The sequence below is a fragment of the Falco biarmicus genome, chromosome 6 (genome assembly GCF_023638135.1).
Source record: "Falco biarmicus isolate bFalBia1 chromosome 6, bFalBia1.pri, whole genome shotgun sequence".
Taxonomy (NCBI): Eukaryota; Metazoa; Chordata; class Aves; order Falconiformes; family Falconidae; genus Falco; species Falco biarmicus.
Window position 1 is genome coordinate 40,464,881 of NC_079293.1, and position 27,388 is coordinate 40,492,268.

Consider the following 27,388-nt stretch of genomic DNA (forward strand, 5'->3'; position numbering starts at 1 on the left):
AGAACGAACTGTGCCACCTGCCCATCCTAATGAAGGGAGGATTTGTCTACGAAATGTAGGACAGGGCAGAAGGGGGCGGGGTGGGACCTTAGAAGAAAAGAACATGACATTCAAATTAGGCTGAAGAACAACAACAGAAAAACTGACAAGTTTGCTTTAGATACCGGGGAGATATGGCAAACCAGCTCTTCGAGGACTGAGATAATTTCAGTTTTCTTCACTTAACATTCCAGCCCACAGTCTCTGATGAACTTCTTGTCAACATAGCATGGGCTTCTTGACAATGCTGCTCTTGTTTAGGTTTGTCTCCTCCTCCTAACTCCTATAAAGTCCAAAGTGATTTTATTCATCTGTTCAGGACAGGATTCAAAGCTCTGACATTATTGTTATTCTTTATCTTCTTTCAGTCCAGATGAGTATACATTTCCTATTTTCTCTCAGAAACAAAGCTGAAGATCTGCTTCATTCATTGCCTTTCAGGGAAAGAATCAAAATTGTCTCATCACTAAGGTTATATGGGAAAAGTCACAAGATACCAGGCAAGTAATAGCCTTGTGGCCCCCTTTGCAGCACTGGATCCAGGCTCCGTGAAATGATCCAGAGATTTACTAGAACAGTATGCAAGTAGAGGTCTTCAGATCGCACCCATGTTAAAAATAAGACATGGATTTTGTCATGGCAATTAACATGAAAAAATATCTCAGAATTAGGATCGGATTTTTAAACATTTGGAGATTTGGAGGTAGGCTAACAAATAAATATGCTCCCTGCATCACAATTTTGCCATGTATTACCTAACACCCGAGGCCAAGACCTTAAAACCTTCCTTTGAAAAAGGCTGTGCTTCATGAAAAGGCATATGTACATAGGAGCGATTTGCAGTATCTTGTCATTTCACTACCTCTGAACTGTAGAATGTACATCTTGGTCCCACGAAAACCACCTTGTCTGGAAATCATAGTTGGAAGCGTCCACAACTAACAAGGTAAATATTACAGGACTAATACACTGTGCATAGTTAATGCACATAATAGTGAGACTCCAAAATAGTGATCCTGGTATCTTCCTAGCTTCAGGCAGCAGAAGTACCACCTGTTTCAGAAAGGCCACCCTCAGTGCACTGAAAATCCACAGCATCCATTCTGAAAAGATCCCACTGACAAAAGTAACTTCTTTGCTTAGCCTTTCGTCTTAAGGAGTTCACAAATATATAAAACGTAGAGAAAGCACCTTCTTTAATGATGAGCTGCTGAACTGATGCAGTGTGGAGAGGTATGCTGTCATTTGGTGGTCCTTCCCTTGAACTTCACCTCTGCGTTTATCCAGTTTACTACTAGAAGTAGTCAACTTTGTTGCTGAAGATGAAAACACTTTGAAAAATGCAGTGACAGAAATTAAAAAAGGCAAATATATGCTATGCAGTTTTTTAACAAAGTCTTTGAAGTGTATATTTTGGGGAGTTACTGGTTATTTGCTGTTGATAACTTTTAGAAGAGTTCAACTCAACAGGAACCAGCTGTTACTTGTCTTTTTGTAACTGTTTGAGAACTTGATATGGATACTGAGAAAAGAATTGGATACCGTCTCTTTCTACTTGTGTTGGTAGACCCGAATTATCAGAGTCAAAGGCATTTCAGACACTGCATTTTGCACTCTTTGGTATGTGTGCCTCTCATTATTTTGACACAGATAATGGTTAAGTTTGCATTTCCTCAAGGGAACGACAGTAACTGTAGTAAGAACATTCAGGAGACACTTGGTAACATTGGGTCATTCTCCATAAACATACCAAAACACCTATGTAGAAAGCGTCAGCAGAACAGTAGTAAAGTCTGCTGATAGAAATTTTCCAGTCATTAAATTCCACACCTAATCCGTAGACCAATAAATGCAACGAACGTGATCATAAACAAGTTATTACTGACTTGGTGCAAGCGATAAGAAAGATCATCACAATTCTGGTTTCAAGGGATGGAGACAGATGAAGGAGGGGCTTGGCACACCGCAGCCAGACAGCACAGAAGGTGAGGCTGTGCCCACACCTCGAGCCAGGACCGCAGCACACAGCATACCCGCATTGGCATCTGCAGTAGCAGCCCTCGACCTCTTTGCTGTTTTACCTCCTTGGGTGGCACGCGCAGAACAGCCTGCCTATATTCTATGAACTACAGAGATTAAAGCTGGCTCAGGTATGACTAATGCCACCGCTTTGTTGAGATTCAATATGGAAGCTATCTTTGAATGCTAATTATGCCAAATCTTCCTTCCTTCCTGGAAGAGTGCAGAAGCATACCTAAATGTTGGTATTTAGCCTCCTCTCCCTTATTCTACCAAACTCTTAAAGATGCCATGTTTAACCTTATATATTGTACACTTACTTCTGAAGCAAACAGGTTTTTATTTAACCAGTATAAAGAAATTGTCTTAAACTGTAACCAGGTATCATCACATAAATATTAATGAAAATATTAAACCGCTATAATCTATTTCTTCTTCAAAGGGTGTTTCTCAATGTATTCATACTAGGTAGGGTGGCAGACTTATCATAGTTTTCTATAGTAATCAGAACCTCCTCCCCAAACCAGTACTTTAGCTTTACTACAAAGTAGTACTACCTTTCCTTATTTGCTCTAAACAATTGTAACAATGCTTACAGAAGTATAATAAAATGGAAATCACTTGGTCATCTTTAAGAAATTTATAGAATCGGTGCATCCACAAATCTGTTTGAAATGTGTATTGCATGTTTACAATATGTAATGGATACTTGCTTCATTTACAGTTACAAACAACAGCATATGCAATAAAAAACTGTTAAGCAAAAAATACCTTGGCAATCAGATGACCATGAAAATTTAAGCCTCTTCAGCAATTAACATCTTTTGTAACACTGCTAAAAGCATTAATGAAAATTGAAGTGTGAAAAATGTACATTCTTTATTCTGCTGTTTAGATACAGAATAAAATTTAACTTTTCAGAAAATAAAACTATAGCTACAGCTTTGAGAGCTGTCGGTTTGCTTTTGAGGATAAAGTACATGCACTTTTTCCAGTTACTTTATTGCACATAATGTACAGTCATAAATGGTGTTTTTATTTACATGTGTTTTGGCAACGTCCATGTTTGTTTTTCCCCTCAGAATACATTATTTCGCACAAACAAAACCTTAAATGTTTCACACAAACTGCCATAATACAAGTCAAAGCATATATGTATATAAGTTGTTTTGTTGTTGCTGTTTTTCCAATTAATTCTTCTAAAGATTTTCAGATCTCAGTTAAATCTCTGCCTTGGGAGTCAGATTCCTCCCGGTTAGTCTGCTGTCAAAGACAGACATCCCAAGTGCTGGCACCAAGAAATTAGCACTGCAACCTGCTGTGCCTAACACCCACCTCCTATGCAGAACCACACCACCTGCAATTAGTGCGCAGGCACATAGAAGGAAGAGCACTGTACTTTCGTTAACCAGTTTGATTCAACATTGATTACCACGTGTTAATGTTATGGTTCACGTGTTATTTGGACAGTATTCCATTAATAGTGTTTTTAAGAAAAATATATCAAAATATTAAAAACAGAACAGAAATTCCAGTAACAATTATGTATTTTCAACCCTAGGAATGTGTTACCCAGATCCCATTCTGTACAACGTGCTATTTATGATGACTGCTATTTTTACCCAGACACAAAGAATTAAGTTTTGTATACTCATGCTTGCCCCAAGTTAAAGTAATTTCTTAATGGATGGCAACACACTTCAATGTTTCATTGCATTTTCAGGGCAGAAAATGTTTTAGTGGTCCCCCTCAAAGAGTACAATTTGGGAATAAACCATTCATTACATGCAGATTCTGGACATACTTTTTAAAGGTATGTTCAAATAAAGTGTCAATATGGTCTGTATACACTGAACATATGTTCGTTAAAAACATTTGAAAGATGGCCTTGAAGACTTATTACGAAATATATTCTGGATTGACAACATAAAAAGAAAATATTCTTGGAGAAACCGGATTTGTTGCACTTTGATAGAACAGTTCACTTTTAAGTGAACAGCATTGGTCAGATTCTACTTTGAAAGGCTCTATGATGTTTTTGTTTATTTTCTGACCTAATAATACATAGATTTACCCTAAGATAAATCCCACTACATTGGATGGAACAGCAACTCTCCAATTGACTTGAATGTATGATCTTTCAAATGTTAGGACAATTTAACCCCAGAATAATAATAAAGAAAAAGAACAACCTAGCTTCAGTGATGTAGCAACACTGAACTCCTCCTCAAATCCAGTTTTAAAAATAGCTTGTTTCTTTCCTATAAGTAGGCAAAGAATAAAGTAGTTAAATTTTCAGACAGGGACTCAGACAAATTTCAGAAATGCATTTGTGGTTGACAATAATTACGATAAAATTTTTAGTTTTCCTTTTTTTGCTGTCCTTCAGCTTCAAAGTACCTCAAAAATTAGAGCAACTTTCACTACTGCATGTAACGAAGAATGAGATGAAAATGCACTGTGGAAAAAGTACGACAGTAGTTCAATACCTAGTAAAAATACAAAATAGTAAAATATTACAGAAAAGCAGTAGTTCTGGGAATGGAAGTACTATGCAGTATCAATCACTAATCTTTTGTCTCCTCTGGATAGTTTCAGCTACACCAGAGAGAGTATTTTACCAAGTTTAAATATACCTCTGATAAAATGCTTTAGGAATAGAAATTATTGGCTATGAAATGACATTTGTGCCATTATCCAATCTACAGGTCCTGATGTTATCTCTTGTAAATGCCTAATAACTTTTTTATCATCTGCCTGTGGTTGAATTTTAGCATAGCAACAATTCATGATCTCTTAAATTACAAAAGATTTCTGTACAAGTGAAACTATTCTAAATGCATTGATATTTCAGCTGTACCTATTCACATTTGTAAAACGAAGAGCTACGTGCCATTAGAAAATGAACATCTTCATCAGAGCTATTTTTCTCCATAAAATAAAGATGCATTCTATTTTAATTACTACCAATACTGTGAGAAATTTAAAAAAATTATAATTTTTATATCATATGGATTTCAAGATATGTACTTTGAAACATCATAAATTAAAGAAGGCATTTGAATAGATGCAAAGACTCCTCATCTGAATTTTTACTATCTACAGGAAAAAACTGGGCTTTCACAAAAAAACTGTTGATATCTGAAGCGTTATCTACATTGAGTATCTCCCTCAACATTAGCTGTAATTATTGTCCACTGAAGATTACCAGTCTAGGAAGACAACCCCAGATATGTAAAGGAGCCTCAGAGAGCAGAAGCTTTAAGAAAGAAAAACACTTCTGTAAAAATATTTGCATAGATGTACATACAAAACAGCATTTTCACCATTTCAGTTCCCTGCGTTCATGTTGCTACAGTCATCCACAGGGATAAAGATCATATCAAGGCAGCCCTGCAACTTGAAATGGCCATTGCTTGGTAATTTAGTGAAAGGTGTATTTTTGTACTTTCTGCAGTCATTAGGAAATGATCCAGTTTGACCTTTGGCTTTACAGAAATTGTACTTCCCTGAGCTAAGCAATACTGATAGACTATAGCAGAATTTTTTAAAAAAGTAACTTAAAAACAGGGTGGGCATGAAGAAAATAAGGCACTTTTGGCAAGGCAAACCCCCGGATTTCATATTTCGATGTATGGTAATTCTATCTCAAGTACTTTGTGCTTACAAAGGTCACATGATGCAACAGTCAATCAGGTGCCAAAACAGATCACAAGTCACCTCTGAATGGTTCAACAAAGAATCAAACTGGTTTCTGTACACTCACGATTTACCAATACGCTGGCATCTTTGCTCTTTTGCTGTGAGCTGACAGTAATTATTTTAGAGAAAGAAAAAGAAAGTGTGGAATTAGTAATGCAGATGCTGAAAGGCAAGTGGCAAGACTCTACAAGAAAAATGCCTCAAAAAATGCTACTTTGTTCCCATTTCTACTGGCACCTATTCCCCAAGGTAAAAGGCCAGAATGACCAAAGCCAACTTAATAGTAGTGTGCAGAATGTCAGCCGACAAACAACATAAAAACAAGTCACGTTGTGTTATCTGTGGTCACGTTCTTCAGGGTTAGTCCAGTAACTCAAGACTTTACATTCTTCCGTCTTTATTTGTTTATTTTAATTAAACATGTAATGGTTAATAAACAGACATAGTCCGGAGTTAGTAGGTTGGTATTATAACATTTATTAAAATAATGCTATGGGTTAATAGAAACAGCAAAGAACCAAAGAATTAAAATGCAAGCTATGAAAAAACCCAACTAAAACCCAAATGTCTAATGTATTCATCCAGTAGCTAACTAAAAGCCCAAGAAAGACAACACTCCCAATATAATAAAGTACTGCAAAACAATTGGCAATTTTTCAGTTATCAAAATTGTGGGTTTTGCATTTTGTATCCTTTTTTCTCAATCAGGAAAAAAATTCATTTGAATGTTATATAACATACATATAAAACAAGATAGAAAAATACATTATAAACTTGTAACAATGGCTGTAAATACATTATCTTACATGTTTCTCATAGGCAATAGGTTGGTTATGGTACATACATAGCATGAAACTACTAAGATAATAAAGAATAGACAAATACATGTCATCTGTACGGTTACATACAAGCGACACTCCCATCTACCCACTCTAAAAAAATTACATAATACTGTCAGAAAGAAGTCTTAAAACTACTTATTTTAATAAAGAAAAAGTCATTAAAGAATGATAATACTGAGAACCAAGGCATTCAGAGATTTCAAAAGTCATGCTTTTTTTTTAAGTTGATCCAAAATTTTGTCAACTAAGTTTTCAGAAGTTTGTTCAGAGCAAACATTACTTTCACATGTCACACATCTATTTCATACACTTCCCCTCCCCCCCCAGTAAAAGACCTTTGATAAACATCTAAAATGTCCAGGTTTTATCATAGCTGAGATGAAACTAGATCAAATACTGGTATTGTTTTAGCAAATCTCTCTTCAAATGTTAGAGTGTCGCAAGTTTATTCAACCAACCAACCAAAATAAAATCGAAATAGCACAGCATATACTGTAAATAAAATCAACACAACTGTATGTGTAACAGGAAGACAAAGCCGGTGGCACAATAAACAAAAAGCTAGCTGAATACGAAAGGATGAATGTCTATTGCATAGTAAATAAACTGATAATTATTTCCAGGTGAGACAAGATGTTAGATGAGGTCACCATGCAGGTGCTTAAAAATGTAAGCCCTCTTAGCTTACTATTGACCTTTCATTTGGAAGCTGTGAAGATTTGCAGGAGGAGAATAAGTTGACAAGAGGGGAAATAAAGTTATCACCTGATATTTGCCAAGTATAGTACTGAGTCCCATACAAAGTAATACTTAATTTTTTCAGAATTAAATACTGTGCGTTCAACAGCTTCAGCTCTTTCAACTGCCCAGCTATATGAATCTCATGTGAAAATAAGGGTTAAAAATAAAGTGTAGCTGGACTTCAAACAATTAGCTGATGTCCCTCTCCTGCTTATCTTTTGAAGAAAAGCCAGCAGGCAGATCTAACAATAGCCAAAGAAGAGCTGAAGAATAAATAACTTGCATGCTGTTTTGGCAAACGGCTTCGTGAGAGCTGCTTGTGAAAACTGGGGACACGCTCAGACTATAACTGAAAACTAGCTAAGCACTTTCAGTTTCCTTATCCACAGAACATCAGTTTTCCGGGTGATGCTGAAGCCTACTGTATTTGATGTATATTTATTCCAACCCAAAAAAAGAAATCTCCTCTCCATCCCTGAACAAAAATGACATACTTCCAGCTCTACAAACACCTGTCAGCTAATCGTCTCATTTAGCACGAGACCGTCTGCATCACAGAACCCTTTGGTTTACATTGCACAAGTACGGCATTTGCTATGATTTAAAAAGTAGAGTGGCTGAAATAAAATGGGCTGGTTTGACAAAAACTTAGCAAATATTTCACATAATGAGATTTTGGCAAAGTCACATCACACTAGTATGGCAAAAATCAGGTAATTAATATGGTCAACTCATCATTTGTCTTCCCTCACAGCTTCTTTCACATACTGGGCGACTGAGTGGCATGCAGTAACTTGTCTGAGGGAGAAGCTGATTATACGAGACATTTGACTAAATGACCATGAAGAAAATAAGGCACTTCCTTTTCTTTAGACTTATTCCAATACTTAAAAAATAAAAAAGAAAGACTAAAAGGCTCTTTTGGTCTTTTGTTTCTTGACAACCACCAGAAAAAATCATTTAATGAAATAAAGGGTTTCTTTGTTCTTTTTTTCTTTTTTTATAACACTTGAAAGTATAAAATGCTACATTTCCAAAAATATATTTTTTTCTGCACCAGCACCCTTGTATAGTAAAAGTATCTACTTTTTTGTTCATTTTGTTTCAATGCACTACACTTTATCTACAATTTCATTACACGTATACAGCAAATAGGCAAGCATGGCTTTTACATCCTTAATGACATTTTTTCTATACAGGGAGGTTTAAAAAAAATATTTGAACAGTTTGCCCAGTAATGTGACACATAATGCATGTACCTTGTTCTCATGTAATCTTCTGAGGAGATTAAAATATGGTTAAAATAATTTAAACTCAGATTCTGCTTTAATAGTGTTGCTGTTTTGTTCTCTGCATCAACGTAGTTCTGAAAAGTCATCGTCATCTGCATTTCATGGCACACTTTCCTTTAAAACGTCCAATTTGGCAGGCAATAGAAAAAAGGCTGCAACATCCGCCCTTTGAGGGCACTGGTAGTGACTAAACAGCGTATCAAATTTTGAATACTTTTTGGAATCCCTTCCCCAATGATATCCCTGACCAAAGGTTCATGCATGATGCATCATCACACAGTACATTCAGAGAGAGCTTTGACTTTTTTTTTTTTTTCTTAATTTTTTGAGAAGAAAAATATTCCTAGAAGTCTCTCACAGTAACTGCCTCTGTCATCGGGTAGTTAAGGGACATCTGTCTCCATCTCGTGCGAGGCCTCCTTACCGTTCGCTTGGGGTGGGACACTAGAGGATGATCAGTGCGGAGGGATGAGTTGGACCTTATTGCTTTACTACTATTCAGTGCAGGTTCTAGAACCACTTTCACCCAAACAGGAGAACAACAAAAAGCGGAGTTGGAGGACAACAATTTCTTTGTCTGTTTTGTTAGATGGTAAGACGAACGGACAAGTGCCCCAGCTCGCTGCACTGAAGACAGGCAAGCAAAGGCGTTTACCAGTTAACTGATCAGCAGGCAGGCATGGTCAGGTCATCATTGGGTGAAGAGTTCAGAGGTCAGAAGGTCATAGGTTAGTTGCCGGTGGCGGCTGGGTGGTTAGAAACAAAAAAAAACAAAACAAAAAAAAGAAAGAAAAGATAGAGAAGAGATTAGTTCCAGCTAGTGACGGCTTAATGACAACATGAAAACTAATCACAACTAATAAAAAAACAAGCATGTTTAATTCTGACATACTGATTGACACCATCTACAGAATGCAATAAAATCATGACAGCCCTCCATCATGATTTGGACACGTGAAGGAGAAGCCCGCTCCCACAAAACCGGTTAACAGGAGAAATAGAGATAAAATACAACTAATGACTAATGGTTAGTAGCAGTCGATGAAGGAAATTGGAAAACAAAAAACGATGAACAGTTTTGGAACTGGGTAGAAGATTTCTGGAACAACAGTCAGTGCAGAGCATCAGTATCTGACTGCTATTAAGCATTAGTACCTCCCCAGGTGCAAGCATTAAAGCAACTATTAATGATGGATGTGATTATTAATAACTGGTTGTTAAAAGAATGGAGTCATCTAAGGAATTCTGGACTTTGAGAAACAATTTGGTTCAACAAACTATGGGCCAAACAAAGGGTTTTTGTTCAATAAATTTTTTATTGCCTTTCATTTATTCTATTTACAAACAACATGGAATTTCTTGGCCTCATAATACAAAGCAATACTAAACTGTAGTCTAGCAACGTAGGCATCATCGTGGGAACCAGGAAAACGCTCAGCCTGCTACTTTAGCCAGCATTTTCCTGTTCAAAATACTATTTTACACATATAGGACACTTATAAAATGCACTTGCATGTAAACACTGTAAAAGTCCTGCCATTTTAAAGTCTATACTTAAAAAGCTCTAAGTACATCAAAAAATAGAGAAAATATCTAATTGATACTAATAAGGCATTTAAAAACTACAAACAGCTCTCTTTATTCATTTTCAAAGCTAATACTCTGCAAATACAATAAAATCTGACATTTCATATACATTCCTGCTTTATATTTTTATATTTTAAAAGAAGCCACCTGTAAATACTATTTTCTTTTGAAAAAAAAAAAAACCAACAAAAACAACCCAACAAAAAAAACCAAAACAAAACCCAAACCAAAACAAAAAATAGAACCCAAAAAAACAAACAAATTACAGTAAAACATAAAAAAGTTCTCAAGTGGAAAGTTATCATTCCCAATGTTCTTGAGCTGTTCCTTCTTTAATCATTCTCTCACATTCTCCTTCACCAAACTTGGTCCACTTAACAGTAGTATGATTTTTTTTTTATATATATATTTTTTAAGACTCATTCAACAGCTTAATTATAGCTAATAAATTCTGAGGTTGATAAAGTTTTTGTACTGTTGCCATTTTGACTAAGGCAGAGGAGATGAAAGTGAGAAAGGTATTCAGTGCAAAGTCAGATTTGTGCCATTACATAAAATGAAGTCCAGTAGGTGTAATATTCACAGATAGCATTGATCTAGCAATCTTTCTCATGGGCTGATTTACTTTCACATAATAAAAAATGGCCTATCATTTAGGATACAGTTCATAAGACTAAGAAAAATTACTACTGTAACATAAATGAGACCCCATGCTCCCTGATTTTTTTCAGAACCATGCTAAGTGGGATTTGTTTAAATTAAAACGGCTGTTTCAAAAATAAGCAAAAATAAAAATAAATATTTTATGTGGCACAATCTCACCACTTTACAGGTATACTAGAAACAGACTCTTAAAGCATTTTGATACTGATTAAAATTTTGATTAAATGGTATTAAATTTTATATATAAATTATGTGACAGTTGGTTTGGATAAAACATTCAAGAAAATTCTCAGCATTAATATTTTGTGTGGAGTTTATATTCAAAGCAAGCTACCTTTTAAAAATACCAGTACACCTGTGATACATCCTCTGCCAAGTCTCTGGCCTTCTACAGTACACACAGGTTTGTCAACTGTGCAACACCATTTACAGTTTATTACAATTAAACCAGTCAGTCTCTCTGTTATATGCATCAAATTCAATTTTGTATTATTTATAAACTGGGGTTTTATTCTGAGTTAAAATGAGCTATATTTTTCAACCCTTCACCAATTCTAAATGCTTAGCTGTAAAGAGCAAAACATGTACACATTTGGGGATTCTTGCCTTAAATGCAGTGCTTATCTCTAAAAAAACCCAAAACAACAAACCCAAACAAACTATGCAAAGAATAAAAACCTACTTAAAAAGTGAATGCAGTAGTACTACAAAGTCATCTGAAAGTCTGTTTAGAATTTTTTTTACAAAAAAACTTTAGACCCAATGAATGTAAATTTCGATTTAGTGACATTTAACTATATATAAAAAAAGTTTTCACATTGAAAAAAGTATTTCGGTTTGCTGACATTGTTTTTCATGACTATAGCTATAGAAGTATACCGGTGACAGAACAACCAAATAGGTAAATATGGTAAATATTGACAGTATTTTAATTTTACAACATAATTTTAGCACATTAAAAGAAACTGTTTTATTGCTGAACAAAGTTCTATTCAAAACCTTTTCTGAAACTGTTAAATCCGTGCAGTGATAATCTAGGGTTTCAAATTCAAAATACATGAAGTACAGTTCTAAAATTAACTTTGTGTAAGTTTCTTAATACGCGCTGGGATTATCTAAATAAGACTTTAACATTCTCCTGAAATATCAGCATGGTTTTCATGCTAAAAGAGAGAGGTATGCATAACTTATCCCACAGATCATAAGTTATGTGTATTTATTTACCCACTTAAGACTGCGGGCTTCCTATATTGCTAGAGATGAACACTGTATTATCAGAAAATGGCTGTATTTTAAAAGAGAGTGAAATGATACCAATAATTAAGTTCAATTACTTATACGTGACCCAGATGAAACATCTAGGCCCTTCACAAAATATTTTAAATCTATGTTGAGTAAACACTACAATAATGAACTTGAAACTACAAATTGGTATATCCCCCTTGTGCTTCATCAGTATATTTACTAGTCGTCTCAGGCAAATATCTAATGAAACAAAAAAGTAGTCTCACCTGTCACCTGAAAAACTACCACTGCAGATCATGAAAGACCATTAGCCAAAATTGATTCTTGCAACATTAGGTCAGACTTCCAAAGACAAACAAATCCTTACCACCCATTTACTCTTGAAAGAGCCAGGTTTAAATAATTTTTTCTATTTCTTTTTTCTTTTTTTTTTTTTTTTTTAACATTTTTTTTTCTTTCTGTAAACATGGGCTGTGACATTATTGTGATTAATACCCTGTTGCCCATTTAAGAATTCTCAAGAAATGAGAACAAGCCAATGGGCTGTAAATAGTGTGTGGTGATAGAGAAGAAGAAGAAGCAATCTTCTAGAAAACTTTATAGTGTCTCGTTATCAGCTTTACACTTTCTGTAAAGCATAAGATCATATGAAAGATAAAAAGTTACATCAATACAGCAAATAACCAGGAGGGCCCTTTTTACTGTATTGACTGAAATCTCTACTGCTGCTTGCAGTTAATTTATGGAAGGTTGTGAGAAGTGAAGTGTAGTCAATGCTAGGAGATGTCAGATCTGTCACTTGAATTTGGCTTTTGAATATTACGATATCATGGAAGCCTGCACAACAGTGATTTTGATGAAAGCAGAATAATAATACTTGGCACATAATGCTTTGCATCCTCAAAGCCCTGTACAAAACAAGAACCCCCACAACACCCCTGTGAGGTAGGGAAGTATTATTATCCTTATTTTACAGATGAGAAAACATACAGAGAGATTAAATGACTTGCCGAAACCCACAGTGAGTCAGCAGCAGGGATAGGATAAGAATTCAGCCCACACACTGATTCCTAGCCAATGTCAATAAACCGAAAATATCATTTTTCTCAATAAGCTTAAATACTTCATTCAGGGGTCCAAAGGCATTACACTTGAGGAACAGGAGAAAAATGAAGATTTACTTTCCATTCAAGGGTTTAAGAGAGATGCCCAAATATTGGATGTCATCTCACCAACAGGACTTCAAAAGTTGTTTCTCCTTCAGGTTACACATTTTAGCAGCAAAAGGCAAATACCAAGAAATAGATTTTGGCAAAAAACCCAACACCCTCCCTTCCCCTACCCTTAGTAATTCAAATTCAAACAACTTTTGAAGTATTATCTTCACAGCCCTTACCTTTCCTGAATTCAGTCAGGTATCTGAGAACATGCATCCTCCTCATAATATACAGTACAGTGGCTCAAAAGTTTATTGGAAAAAAGGAATCTAAATCTTCAGATTTCTCCAGACACAGACAGGAGGCATTTATTCCTTTACTTCTTTCTCATTAAGCAACCATCCATTCATTTTATTTTGCAACACCAATCTGATATTTCTACACCAATTTAAAGAACAAACTGCGGGGAGGGGGGGGAACATGATGAAATTAATTATTGCAGCATTGAATTCATGTTTCCTGATGCAGATGGATCTTTAAATAGTTTTAAAGAGGGAATCGGTTATAGCATTTATATTAAATATATCACAAAGCTTATATATTTAATTGAGCTGGGAAAGCCAAGTTTACAGATTTTTTTTTTTAAACTGCAAGCATTCCCAAAGCTTTAAAGTATTAACTATTCAGATTTTTGAGAAAAATAATGAATGGGTCAAAATAGGGTATTTGGTTAACCAGCTGTGGTGTTGCAAATCTCATGTACACTCAAAGCACTTCTTACAAACAAGAACTGCAGAACTAAACTAACCTCGGTCTGCGGTCACAATCCTTTGGTAAGGATGGACACGCATATCGTGCCTTCGAACTTTAGTAGCCACCGCACCTAGTTAAATTGCAATTACCAAGACAAAGTTAGAAAACATTCAAAGAAAACATTAACAGCAGGTTTATCAAAATGGATTTAAATGGTCATTAACTACAAAAGTTCATTTTAAGAAACGCAACAAGTTAAGGCACAGTAGTTTCAAATCTTAATTTTAAAAAGAAGTTTATCTGTGCAGATTAATATTGCATTTATTTTAAACATCCTGGCCTTAACCTGTTTAATCCATTCATTTACAATCCCAAAATTACAGTATTTCATGAAATCTATTAGACCCAAGCACATTTAAGCTTTACTAGTCACATATTCACTGAAGTGCCTTTCTTGCAGCAGGACTATTTTAAATAATGCCATCTTTTAATACTGACAATTATTTGCTAACCGTAAGATCACTTCCAGTTCTACCACAAAAAAAGTTTTAAAGCAATTCTTCAAGCCTACAGATCATGATTTTAAACTTTAAGTCAATAAGTATGAACTGCAATGAATTAGGTGATTAGTAAAGCAAACACTATATAGAACACTTAGCAGTCAGTATACTACTATACACTCATAAATTACAGCTACTCTGTAATAATAGGAGCTAATCCAAATTAATAGCACTATTTTATTTTAAATCTATGTGCAAAAAAGTGCAAGTAAGTCACTGACTGCTAGGCCAAGCTTTTTTCAAGGCTGCTGAAACTAAGCATTTGTTAAAATTCAGATCTGATGAAGGATCAGTTAAGACCGTTCTTGAATTCTTAGCCTTTCGTTGGGAAAGCCATACCTGAAGATAAAAGGAAGGGAATTAAAAGTTAGACATCAACTAAAATTTGATCCCAACACCAATATCCCCCAAAATACTAATAGGGATGCATTTCTCTGCCATTTTTAACAGATTTTAAGACATCTTGAAGGTCCACCACAAAAATGGACAAAATATAGCATACTATTAATGAGAATGAGTGTATTATAAAATAAAACTTAATGAAAAACTAATTTGATTCAATTAACTATATACAATTGCTCAGATAATAGAGCAGATGTATTAAGAGTTATTGAATCTATACTACCTAAAACGGAGTGTGGCCTTCCCCCTCTCTTTTCCTTTTTTTAAGTAAGACTATTTGGTGAGATCTGTTTTGGACAACACACCTGTGCTCTCACAGCTAAGCCAAAAAGTAAGCAATGGTTTCAGATGTCATTTTAGGAGTAATTTTCCCTTCCTCTCTCTTTACGAAAAATCCTAGGAGAAATCAAAGTTCCCTGCATCATATTAAATTATTACTATGGAATGATGGATTTCTTTACTTGCTGTTAACCGAATTCAGGAAAGGGGTTTGCTACTAACCAGCAACTGATAGCTACTGTGACTATGCCTGTTAACTGTGACTTCACCCGAGGACTTTTCCAAGTGTACTTGTAGAGTGGGCGTGGAGGAGCTGGGGAAAATATTTACATGTTTGTGGGAAATCAATAATTACATTAGCATATGCTCACTGAATTTTGGCTATGGGGTAACAACCAACCATAAGCTGCTCAAACACAGACCTACTGCATACTCGTGTCCTACTGAAATTTTTATTATTGATTCACTAATCCTGAAAAGCAGGAGTCTGAAATATATTTTCTTTTTTACTGTACAAAATATAACGTGGGAACCTGCACATATTCAGATACATGACAAATACTTGTTGAATTAAGTGAAACACTGATTTTTTTGCAATACTTTCAGCATAATATTGACTTTGAACCTTATTGTCCAGTGCTCATTAGAGATGTTTAGAATTTGTGTAAATCAATAACTGCCACTGAACAAACTAAGATCAAAGTCCTATAAAATCAACATTATGTAGCACCAAGGTCATATGCAATTCAGAACAAACTGAAGAGAAAAGATTATTTAGATTCTGTAGAGGGTAGGGAAGGAAGAAACTATTGGAACTGCTTGTTCTATATTGACCAGTTAATGGAATTGTTACGGATGCTTTATCATTCTTGCCTTCACACAGCAATTCAATGGTCTGAAATATTAGGAATGATGGACATTTCAATCCAATGTATATAAAAGCAGCTGTCAGTGAAGTTACTAATTTTATCATCCCTTGGTCAGAACTTTGTTTGTTTTATATTTATTCGCTGAAATTATTTTCTCCTTACAAAATTAATTACAGCTTTCTGTCACTGAGATCTATCAGTTGTGTACTAAATAAAGAGGCAAAACCCAAAATCTCCAACTGAAAAAAGACCTTTCCATTCTCTCCAGTTTTGCTACTAAAAAGGTATAGCCAAAAAGGAAGATCTCTCTTCCAAAGATTACTGGAATTTAATTTGTTAAAGACAGCACAAACAAATCTGGTATTTATGGGAGCCCAAATGACATGTAATAGATGATCACCTCTATTTAGTGGGTTTTTTTCTTGTCTATGTATCCACCACCTAGTGTCATACAAACATTAAGATTTTATTTTCAGTAATCTTATTAATATACTAAAGATACACGTTTAGTAACATAAAACATGTTTAAAATGTTTAAGAGTTACACCATTTGCACAGTTTTCCCAGGCAGTTGTGATATACCTGACATAAGATTGTTGCTTCAAATTTTTTCTTTGAGCCTCACGACCTCTAGATTGCAAATATCATAAAAGCATAAACAATATATTCTCCAGTCATCCGCATACAAAGATCTTACCTAATACACCACTAGGTTCAATAGGATACTCAAGGATTGATGTAGCTGGTGCCAGCGTGTAGGGGTATTCATATGGTGTGTAAATTAAACCAGCTTCGGGTCCAGGTGGAACTATTGCAGCGGTGGGATGAGGAGTTCCATTTGGCATGACAGCGGTTTGTATTTGTCTGATCAAAGGCATTATGGTAGGGCCAGCTGGCGTAGGAGTACGCAGGGCAGCTGGTGGGAGAACAGGCGCAGGCCCAGTAATAATCCTTGGAGCCTGGGCTGTTGCTGCAAGAGAAAAGGCAAGGGCTGCTACAGTAAGCAAAGAAATTCAGAGGAAAGTATGGAGATAGCAGTACAAAACGTGGAAAGAATGGGAAAAAAGGGGAAAAGTAGGAAAGAAGAAAAATAAAAGGAAATCATTAGTACATGCGCTGATCACACAGTGCCAAAGCACACCATTCAAATGCAAACAGCTTTCCATTTTCCAGTGTGATTAAGTATGAACATGCAAAATAAAAAAGCCATTGTAAAACAGTAAGGTAGATTTCTCAAACAGGTTACACAGCACAAAAGCTCCATTTAGACCACATATCTTCACTTATGCTATCAGGACTGCATGAGACTGAGATGCATGCAGGAGATACAAGGAAAATACTGTCATAATCAAATACAGAGTAAAAAATTTAGTGCAATTACAGAGTCCACAGATACTCAGTTATGCAGAGCTGCCATACAAGTCCACAGTTTTTATACATCTTAAAATCGTATTTAAACATATATGCAATGCCAATTTCCAGGATCACTGAAGTTAAAGGTGACCTAAAACCACAATATATCTCCTCTCCTACACTTGCATAAATAAAATAGACTCAAAAGTTATTTCGATATCAAATTCCCCAAAATAAAATACTTGCTTTGTATTAGAAGTTGACTATGGCCTTGCATAGGAAAATAGGTGCTTTTTTCCTTTGGTTTGTTTGTGTGTGTGTGTGTGGGGTGTGTGTGGGTTTTTTTTTTTTTTTTTTCCAATGGTGCTAGCACTTTTCATTAAGTGAAAGCCTGTTGGCACACAAGATGAACAACTTCTTAAACATCAACACATCAGCTGGTAACAGTCAGTCTTAAAAGGTTATGGTTTATAGGTTTCTATGCACTACTGTTGATCTACATTGATTTAATTAACTTACAGGTGGTCCGAAAAGAAACATGGTGGAAGTTTTTCAGATTAGAGATTGTTGTGGTTTTTTTAATTAATTTTTTAAACAAAAGTGCTCAGACTTCATGTATAATTCCAAAAAAACCTCAAACATTTTGATTTCCTTTCTTACACAGAAATAAACCAGTATGGCTTCTACATGTTCAAGTTTTCCATAAAACCAAAACAGAAACAGTGAAAAAGTCTTACTATCAGAAAGTGAGTATCAGTGTGGAAATGTCTAGTCAAAAACGAGAAAAAAAATAATCGATCTTCCCATTTATACAGATACATGGGCCAATGGGAACAGATCAGACAAAGGAATTGCTCAAATTCAAATAAAGGTTTCTATGCAACAGTTTGCATAAATTTAAGTTAATCTGAGAGCTACTTTACTTAAAAATTTGTAATTAATTTTTGGACTAAAAAAATATATATTTAAAACTGATCTAGCTTTAAATATTACAGTGTTCTTTAGGGTCAAAAGATTTACCTTTACCGTTACCATTGTAGTGGTAAAAGCCCTTGCTTTTGTCTCTTTTCAAATTAGAATAATTACATTGGTGTAAGCACTCTCAAATTGACCTAACTGCATTCCAACCTTTAAACATTCAGCACTGAAATGGTGACTGTGTGGAGAAACAAATTTGCAAATATCAGTAGGCCCTTAGTGAAAAGACTGATTTAACTGTGCTTACATTTGACATCTGCATCACAGCTACAGCAAAAATTTACTTTGGAACATTATCAGCAACTACATTTTTCAGGTGGAGAAATTATATTTGCAACTAAAGAAAATAATTTGTATGACACAAATGTATATGGTCTCATTAGTAGGTGTACATAATTAATTTTCAAGTGTAAACCTGTGCATACATGCGTTTGCAAATGCATTTTCACACAAATGTAATGGAAGAAATCATAAAAATGGCTTATTACATCACTGATCCCTGTGAACTCAGCTGTGAAATCAGTTGATGAATTGTTGGAAAAACGTAACATTGGGGGGACGCATGCAAGCAAGATGAAAGGAAGGAATATATTACAGGAAAACATATTCACAGTATCCTGAACACTTGTAACATTTTCAAATGAAACCTCTAAAAATGAAACTGAAAAGGAGTGTATTGTCCTTTATATGTATTAAGGAAAAAATGATTGTGAAATAGAAAAATCTGGCTTACGGGTTGGTATTTTTTTTTTTAAACTATGCATCTGTAAATATTTCAACCCAGACATACTGTTAGACAAAGAGGCAGAGGCTGGGGAGAACCAACAAAAAAACACCGAACTGATATAACTAATCTCCAGAAGATCTTTTGCAACAGCTGTCTACTGTTTTGTTGGGGTTTTACTGCTTTCCGTTCTCCAACACAGTTACTGCTGTACTTTGCCAAAAAGTAGCTTTAGGAATGAAAACCTGCAGACATTACTATAGCATTGACCCTCAAACTTATGATATGCTTACGTGATTTGATGTTGGCATCTCTGTAGGTGCCATTCAGAATTGCAAGCTCCATCAGCTGCATCTTTTTAAGGCTGTCTTCTCCCTCTGCCTGTGTGTGAAAAGATGGGAAGAAATCAGGCTTATTAATTCACTAGTGCACAAGATCTAAGGGACCTAGAATAAAATGCCTTCAAGTGTTAACCAAGGAAAATACTGCCTTACCATTAAAGCTTTGTCAACTTTTCCTTAAAATTAAGTGCAAGTTGCCTGCTGTCTAGCATTAAATGGTGTTAATAAATATCTTAAGAGATACCATATTTATACTTGTACCATAAATTATAAAAACAGGGTTACATGTATAGTTGTGTTTGATAGAAATTGTTTAAGGAATTTTTATTCTTAAGTTTTAGTAAATGTTTTCATGTAATCCTGAAGGGATCTTTAAAAAAAATATATTATTGGGCTAGAGGAAGAATAGACACCACAAATTTTAAGCAGCTTCAATTTATTGTAACCTGCTCCACTGCAGCTGATACTGACTACTTGGGGGGAAAGGGGGGGGGAGACGGGGACGCAGTAAATGAAAAATACACAAACTTTGAGTAGCTTTCCAAACAGGACATCAACGACTGCTGTAAGGCAGAATTCTGGCACATGCAGATGTATTCCAATTGAGATACAACTACTATTTATACAGTATAAATTATTGTTGTTCTTGCTTCAATATAAATTACTTCCCTGAAGTTATCTACTCCATTGATATCCTGCAGCTTGCATAAACATTGCAGTATTCAGTAAAAAAGTTTGCTTTTCCTGTTACTAACAAAAATATTTCTGATTAGTACGATTTAATTTTAAGACCAGACATTTTCTGATCTGTCTTTCCAGAAATGCTACCATTTCTGCTAGATAGGACATAGACTAAAGAAAACAAAGATGACGATACAGGAAACCCAAGACAAATGGTCAGCGTCTACTTTAAAGTTAAGTTACCATCTTGCTTCTTGCATTGAATGCTACTGCTGACATTCTCAGTCAGATGGAAAAGAGGGCAGCTTCAGTGTCAGCTGCATCGCATTCCTCCTTTGCTAAACACGAGTTCTTATACTTCTACTTATCTTGTCTATTCACACAATATTTTCCAGATATTTGGAACAGCATCTTCCAAGTTAACGGGAACCTGGATAATAACATACTGTGCCATCCACTCTGAAAATCTTAAAGTCTGATTTCAGAGTTGTTCACCTGTCTTAAAATACAACTCCTACAGATGATTTGAACTAGAGCTTCCAGGAGCACGAGTGATTACAAAAAAAACCAGAATTAAAATACACAAAGAATAGCAATCACCACCAATAACAACAACAAAAAGATCTATTAAATAACTGTGCGTCCACTCCAGCACAGCACCGGTGAAACATCGTCTCAAACTAGTTAAGAGTTAATAGGATTATCTACATGCAGTGTCCCAAATATACAGGAAAATGTATATTTTTTCAGGCTAGTTTGCAGCAAAATATTATTATACATACTTTACTCCCAAATGATGGAGAAGTAATTTACTAAATTACATGACAAAAAAAGTTTTTAAATTGTATCTAAGCAAATACAGTATTTAGTGTAAGGCATGCTCAAGGACCACCACCCCCTTGCAATGAACACTAACACATCTGATTTTTATCAACAACTGAAAATTAACATGGTAAAACAGGTCAACAATACGTTACTTTCAGATGTCAGAAATGGAAGTCCTAACTGTAACACTGAGGACTTGCATAAATACAAAGATTACACAGAGTAACAATTTCTGTTGTTGTTAAAAGTTCAGAATATATGGAAAGTTAGACATTTTCTTTGTATATTAAATACTATGTGACAGATGAAGCTAACACTAATATTGAAAAATTAAATACACATTCAGTTATCATTTTAACTACAAATCAATTGTATAGTTAAGTACTGTACTATCCAGAAACATCGGACTCCAGTCATTAAAATGAGACCCTCTGGAATACAAAATGTACCGAATATAGCATGCTTAATATGACAGACCTAATATTTACATGCAAAGGATTTTTTTTGTTTGTTTTTAGAAACTAATTCCTTTGCATCTTTGCTTTATATTACCTAGAAAATTATGACGCAATAAAACCAATTCCAAATCTATCTATCTGCCTATCTCACAAATTCTTGCAATCCTGGATACACCTTATCTAATTTATTTTATCAATAAAGATTTTAACACATTGATTCCTCTTTTCTCCTCCCTCCGCAATGGTTATACTTTTTGGCTTTTTGCTTGGGTTCCTTTAACTGAAAGCATGTAACAAAAAAAACTCCTCACAATGTCAGCTGCATCTCCCATATAGTTCCATCAATGTTACTAAAATTGCTCACTTCCTCCAAATAAGAGTTCAGGTGATTGATCTGACACCATTAATGAGTCTCAGAAAATGCTGAATCTTACATTCCACTTGCTAAGATAATTTTAGTAACTCTAATCCCAGATTTTGCACCACAGTGAATATTTCCCCAATGTAACTATTTATAGGATAATAATTTTATGACAGAAAACATTTTTCCCTTCTGACATCGCCAGAAGGAGTTATAACAACTTACAAGCAATAAAAGACAAAATAATCATTCTTACTTTGGATCTTTAACATTTTCCTATAGGTCACTATGCTTCCTATGAGAAAAGATGTTGCAATTATCTAGGTTTTACAAAGCCTGTTTACAAAAATAGTAATGGACTTCAGCATACAAAGCAGACAAAGTCCTTTTATTTCTGAGATTTACTTCTCTGGAGTATTGCTTAGCAGTTGATAAACTTCTGCTCTTTTAAACAGACTCCAAAACATAGATTTATTAAATTAAACTTAACATTAATAAACTAAACGTTCCATCTTTTCCTTGAAGACTGTATCGTGATAATTCAGAGATGTAACGTGGACTTGCATTACTAGACAATAATACTGGTTTTCAACCTCTGGTGTTTTGTTTTTCAAAGCATTTATTAGAGAAGGAGAAAAAACCCCAACCCAAACAAAAACAAAACCACCCCACTTTAAAGACATCTTCAAAGCTGACCACAAGGACAGCATTCCGACTCCTCCCAGAAGATGGCACTGTTTATTATACAATGCTACCCCCTCAAGACGTGGGTGCTCAGCACTTGGCACCACCCTACTAGGACTGCTCAAAATCCTGCTATCCCCTCACAGCCCTAAACTTGCAACAGTCACTTGCCAACCTCTCTTCAAGGCGTAAGTCACAGAAGTGGCCAGGACCCTTTCAGATATGCTGTCACGTCCTTCATTCTCTGGTATCAAGCTCTCCACTTCAACATCATTCACCAACAGCCAACCCCCTCAAACTTCCAAGACCTGGGATAGAGCAATGGCCACGTGGTTTTGTCTGCCCTATCCTCTCTATTCGTTGCTGACAGATGATCAAATGAGGCACACCACACTATCTATCTTAGCTCCAGGCATTTCTGCAGGCACTCTCTGTTAAAGCAAAGAGAGGTTGCATCAGGGATACAAAGGCAATCTCTAAAGGGACAGTACATTACCTGTACAATAGCTACAACAAAGCTCAGTCATTTGTACCAAAAAGAAGCTACTTTGAGCAAACATCAATAAGGTCACTTAAAGCCAGATTTGCATTACTGAGTTGAAGCTCAAGTGATTGACTCAAACGTCTCATCCTCTTAAATCTCCAGTGCTTTCCTTCTATTTCTCATGTACAATGTAACATGCAGATTAAGAACCTTAAATGGTATCTTGAAGTGTAACTCTTTAAATGTAAGCACTTGCAACTGCTCAGTGAATACAAATACTGTAAGAGATGCAAGCAGTAAATCCTAACAAAGCCAGCTGTGCAGAGACAACAGCGGTTACTGTTTTCTGAACACAGGTCCAGTACTTCTCACAGTGGCTCGGCTCTACTTGGGCTAGCAACAAAAAGACCTGGAGGAGACCAAATGCCAGGGCCCACGATCATTTCAAGTGACTTGTTTTCTAATCTTTATCAGAGTAGGATTAATAGTCACAAGGTTCAAATGCTAGCAACAACTACAAGCCACCTACATGAAGTCTCTGGGGAAGCACTTCCCAAAATAAAACAATTTCAAATGAAATACACAACGCTGACCATACTGATGCCTAGTTAAAACCAGAGTTCTGTCTCCTACATTGGGCAATACTGTCTGTTTAAAAAAAATGAGGAATCCAAGTTATGTAATAAACTGCGATTACTAAGAGCTTGCTTCATGTCATAAAATAGGGAGCTCAGATAAAGCACTCCATTTAATTTTTTTAATGACTTCTTTTCATTATCAACATCCAAGCTATACTTCAACCTCAGATACCCCAAGGTCCTCAGAGAATTCTTTTGTTTAACTAATGCTTCTGAAACTATTATTAGGCACTTAAATGCCTCAGATTCTCACATGCATACAGCGAACCCTTAAGAGTCTCATACAGTTTAACTTCTTACTTACACACAAAACATACACATGCTAGATATGGTATCAAGGTGGAAGACAGACTCCAAATGGAAGCACATTCACTGTGCTATGACAATGAAGGGCTTCAGAAGATGACAACAAACTTAGAGGTGACAGGTAGACCGTTAGATTGAGAACAGTCAGCTCTGAGAAACCTAACATATTACAGTACAGAAAGAAAGGAAGATACTACCTTAAAAGAGAACAAGGATCATGTAGCAATGCTTTACTACAGAGCAGAGATCCACCAGGTAGCACCCAGAGGAGCCCATCAGTGCCCGTACTGCCCTGCCATACTGCTGCCGGACCCAGACTGACCCAACACAGAAGGTGACTGCAGGTGAGTTAATTCACAAACCAAACAATCCACTTGCTCAGTATGAGAGCAGGGATACCTTATCCTGACAGAGCTCCTTGAGCCTCACAGTCTTACCTGGCTAAGTCTCAGAACGTACTCTGATTCTTATTATTACCAACATTGGCAGGGAAAGTTTTCAGCATTTCTGTACAAACATATATACTTTCTCCATATAATGCTCATTTGCCTTTTGGAATAACTGCTTTGGAAAATCTAGCAAATATACTTTTTTCCCCCCCTACATTCATAATAATATAAATATGTTTATTTAGGTGATGTTAGTGACTTTCATTGACAGTCTAGCTTCCAAATGTCATGCATTTTGGATGGTATTTTTGCAATCCTGTCACACATCCCTGCACTTCAGCTAAATTCTCATGAACTGAACTGAGCCCAACCCCAGCAAAGGCTGCAGACAGTTTTATCTTGCACCAAACGCAGCCAAGTCTGGCTTTGGCTGAGGGAGCAGTCCTTATAAGCTGTTCCATGGCTATCCTTTCAAGATCAGAGCAGGAGCAGCAAGTGAGAAGAGGAAATGATGAAGCAAAATGATGGATAAACCAAAAGCGAATGCAGAGGCCGAGAATCAGTCTTGAGCTTCCCCAGCCAACTGCAGCAGGCCTGTCCCACCAGGCTCATGCAAAGAACGACCAGGGAGCACCAAAGAGCAGTACTCGCCCTCCAAACACCTCAGCAGTTTATGCAAACTGCCTTCCTGCCCGCCCCACACCACCTCTGGCTAAACAGCAATACTCAACAGCAGCTTCTGTACCTTTCCTGGCACCCTTGGAGAGATCTCTTCCAGACATCATGTTTTGTCCAAGTCTGGATGCTTTTTGCCACATATACTTCAGGTAGATATTTTTTCCAGTAACACATTATTTTTCTACTAACTCGGTAAGGCATTAAATAATTTTACACGCACTCAGGGCAGAGAACTTGGCAATTATGGAAGAACACTATACTAATGAACAAGAATAGATACTTAAAACATTTCCTCAAATAAAGTAATTTAAAATTGCCACAATAAATGTAACTTTTCTACCACCATACCTCTGGAAATACACACATTAAATAAAAATACTTTATTTTTTAAACCATGTGTCTGCATAAGCCACCTGCAGTTTATTAATTTAATGCGAATTTTGGTAAAACACAACAGCACCACTGAAATATTTTACTGCTACTGATCTTATCCTTCTTATTCAGAAGTCACTGCTGACCCTTAGGGTTCTGTCACCCTGCCTTCCTACAGTGCCCAGTTGCTATATAGCTGCCCAGCTGCAGCTTGGAGGCTTGTGCCGAGACACTCGTTGGACTCTCAGGGCTCTAGAATGCTTTTATCTCCCTGACAAAGAAAAATGTTCCACTGCAATTCACTCGTAGATGAGTAAGTATTCCTAACATACCATGCAGCAGTCAAACAGCCTTTACACATGAATGTCTCCATTCAGGGACAAAACCCTTCCATTCATAATTTATAAACAAAAAGCCTCACAAACAATATACTACAAATTCCTAAGACATACACGTATCAAACCAAAAAATGCATCTCAGACATCAATATATTGTAAAATGTATTATAAAACATCATAGGCTAAAGCACACTGGCATTCTTAAAGCTAATATAAATAATGCTTAAAATCTATTCTGTTTGGAAAGTCTTTTTTTCATATTTAAGTCGTTAAAAGACTGAAGTATCTATGGCAATGAAATCCTAGGGAAGATGACAGGTAAGCAGATGTAGAGCACAAAGAAAAGAGCTTTTTGAAAGAATCTGAATGTGAGTACCTAAACTATTAATCAATTGTGTACTGCAAGACATCAGATTTCACTTTTGTAAAGGCTTTTACTTCTGGTAAGCTACTCCATTACTCAGTGCTAAGGGAAACATCTCATCATCCCCTCCCCTCAAAAAACTTCAGAAAGACCAGAAAGACTTCCAAGTTTTCCTTGCCCAGAATATAAACATTGACAGTTAGAGGTTATTGGTAAACATGTTACTTAAGACTTTCTCATCCTTGATTATACATTTCGGATGGTGATGGAGCATAAAGCCTACACAACGTAGCTTGGTTCATACAGCGGAGAATTTGCTAAAGAAGTCTCTTTTGGCATAATTCGACAGCTATTCTTACATCAGAGGAAGCTTTTCCAAATACTTTTTGAGACAAAGTAAGATAAATCACTACTTTAAGATCAGCCATATTTCTTAGAGCCCTGTATGCCATCAACAATACTGTGGCATTGAATAGGTGGCAAGCTATAGCTCAGTTATTTCTCTATTTCCTTTCCAACACCGATGCACACTGCTATGTCTATGAGGACAGGCAAAGATAAATTAGCATCATTATTTCTTCTGGGCAACACAGCCTGCTTATCTTCTTCAAAGCAAGCTCTCAGTTCAAATGATATGCAAAGACGACTGTGCTGTTTCACTTGACAAATTCATTGGTCATAATGTTAAAGATACACTGGGGGGAAAAGGCAGCATATCTTTTTACACTTCCCATCATCTTATCTGACATATCCCTGTTTAATCATGATACTTGGCTTACCAGTAATATTTTTGAGAGTCCTTATGCCCTCCCTCCCCCACTTTCCATTTCTGCAAGAAGAAAATACAGATAAGGTACAGAAATTCAGCATGAAGCACATTTTAAGCCAGACCGAAATACAGCACCAGTGGAACTTAAGGGTTTGCTTCACCATGTACCCTCTGGGTACCAGTTGTTAACGGGGGGCTGGGTGCGTGTGTCACCAGTAGCATTCTGCTTGATGTTTATGAATTTTTGTATTTGTCCCAATATTTCTTTAGGACAGATACAATGGGCTTGTATTTAAATCACAAGGTTTTGGGCTTTCAAGGAAATAAGGTCCCCTCTTTCCTTCACACCTCAGCTTTTTAATGCTGTTAATAAAATCAGCGACAAGAGTCTTTCTATACACCATACGGAACAGTTTCAGCAATTTATAAAGCTCCAGAACAGGAATGTATCTTTCATGACATATATATACACCAAACCCCCCAAAATCCTAAAAG

The 27,388-nt window shown here is 35.9% G+C and overlaps 1 protein-coding gene across 9 annotated transcripts in view; it reads right to left on the bottom strand.

Moving 5' to 3' along the window:
- Positions 1 to 6,213: 6,213 nt before the first annotated feature.
- The window catches only part of QKI (QKI, KH domain containing RNA binding), a 159,399-nt gene continuing 138,224 nt past the window's right edge, over positions 6,214 to 27,388 (bottom strand). For 2 of the 9 annotated variants that reach the window (XM_056343575.1, XM_056343572.1), the window contains 4 exons: positions 19,499 to 19,586; positions 16,848 to 17,120; positions 14,096 to 14,170; positions 6,214 to 9,381 (listed from right to left, as the gene is read on the bottom strand). In XM_056343575.1, coding sequence (XP_056199550.1) covers positions 9,365 to 9,381; positions 14,096 to 14,170; positions 16,848 to 17,120; positions 19,499 to 19,586 — 453 coding nt within the window. In that variant the 3' untranslated portion in view covers positions 6,214 to 9,364. Of the gene's footprint in view, positions 9,382 to 10,393; positions 14,940 to 16,836; positions 17,145 to 19,498; positions 19,587 to 27,388 lie in introns of those variants that run through there. The other 7 variants (XM_056343573.1, XM_056343570.1, XM_056343576.1 and 4 more) reach the window with 5 other exon arrangements.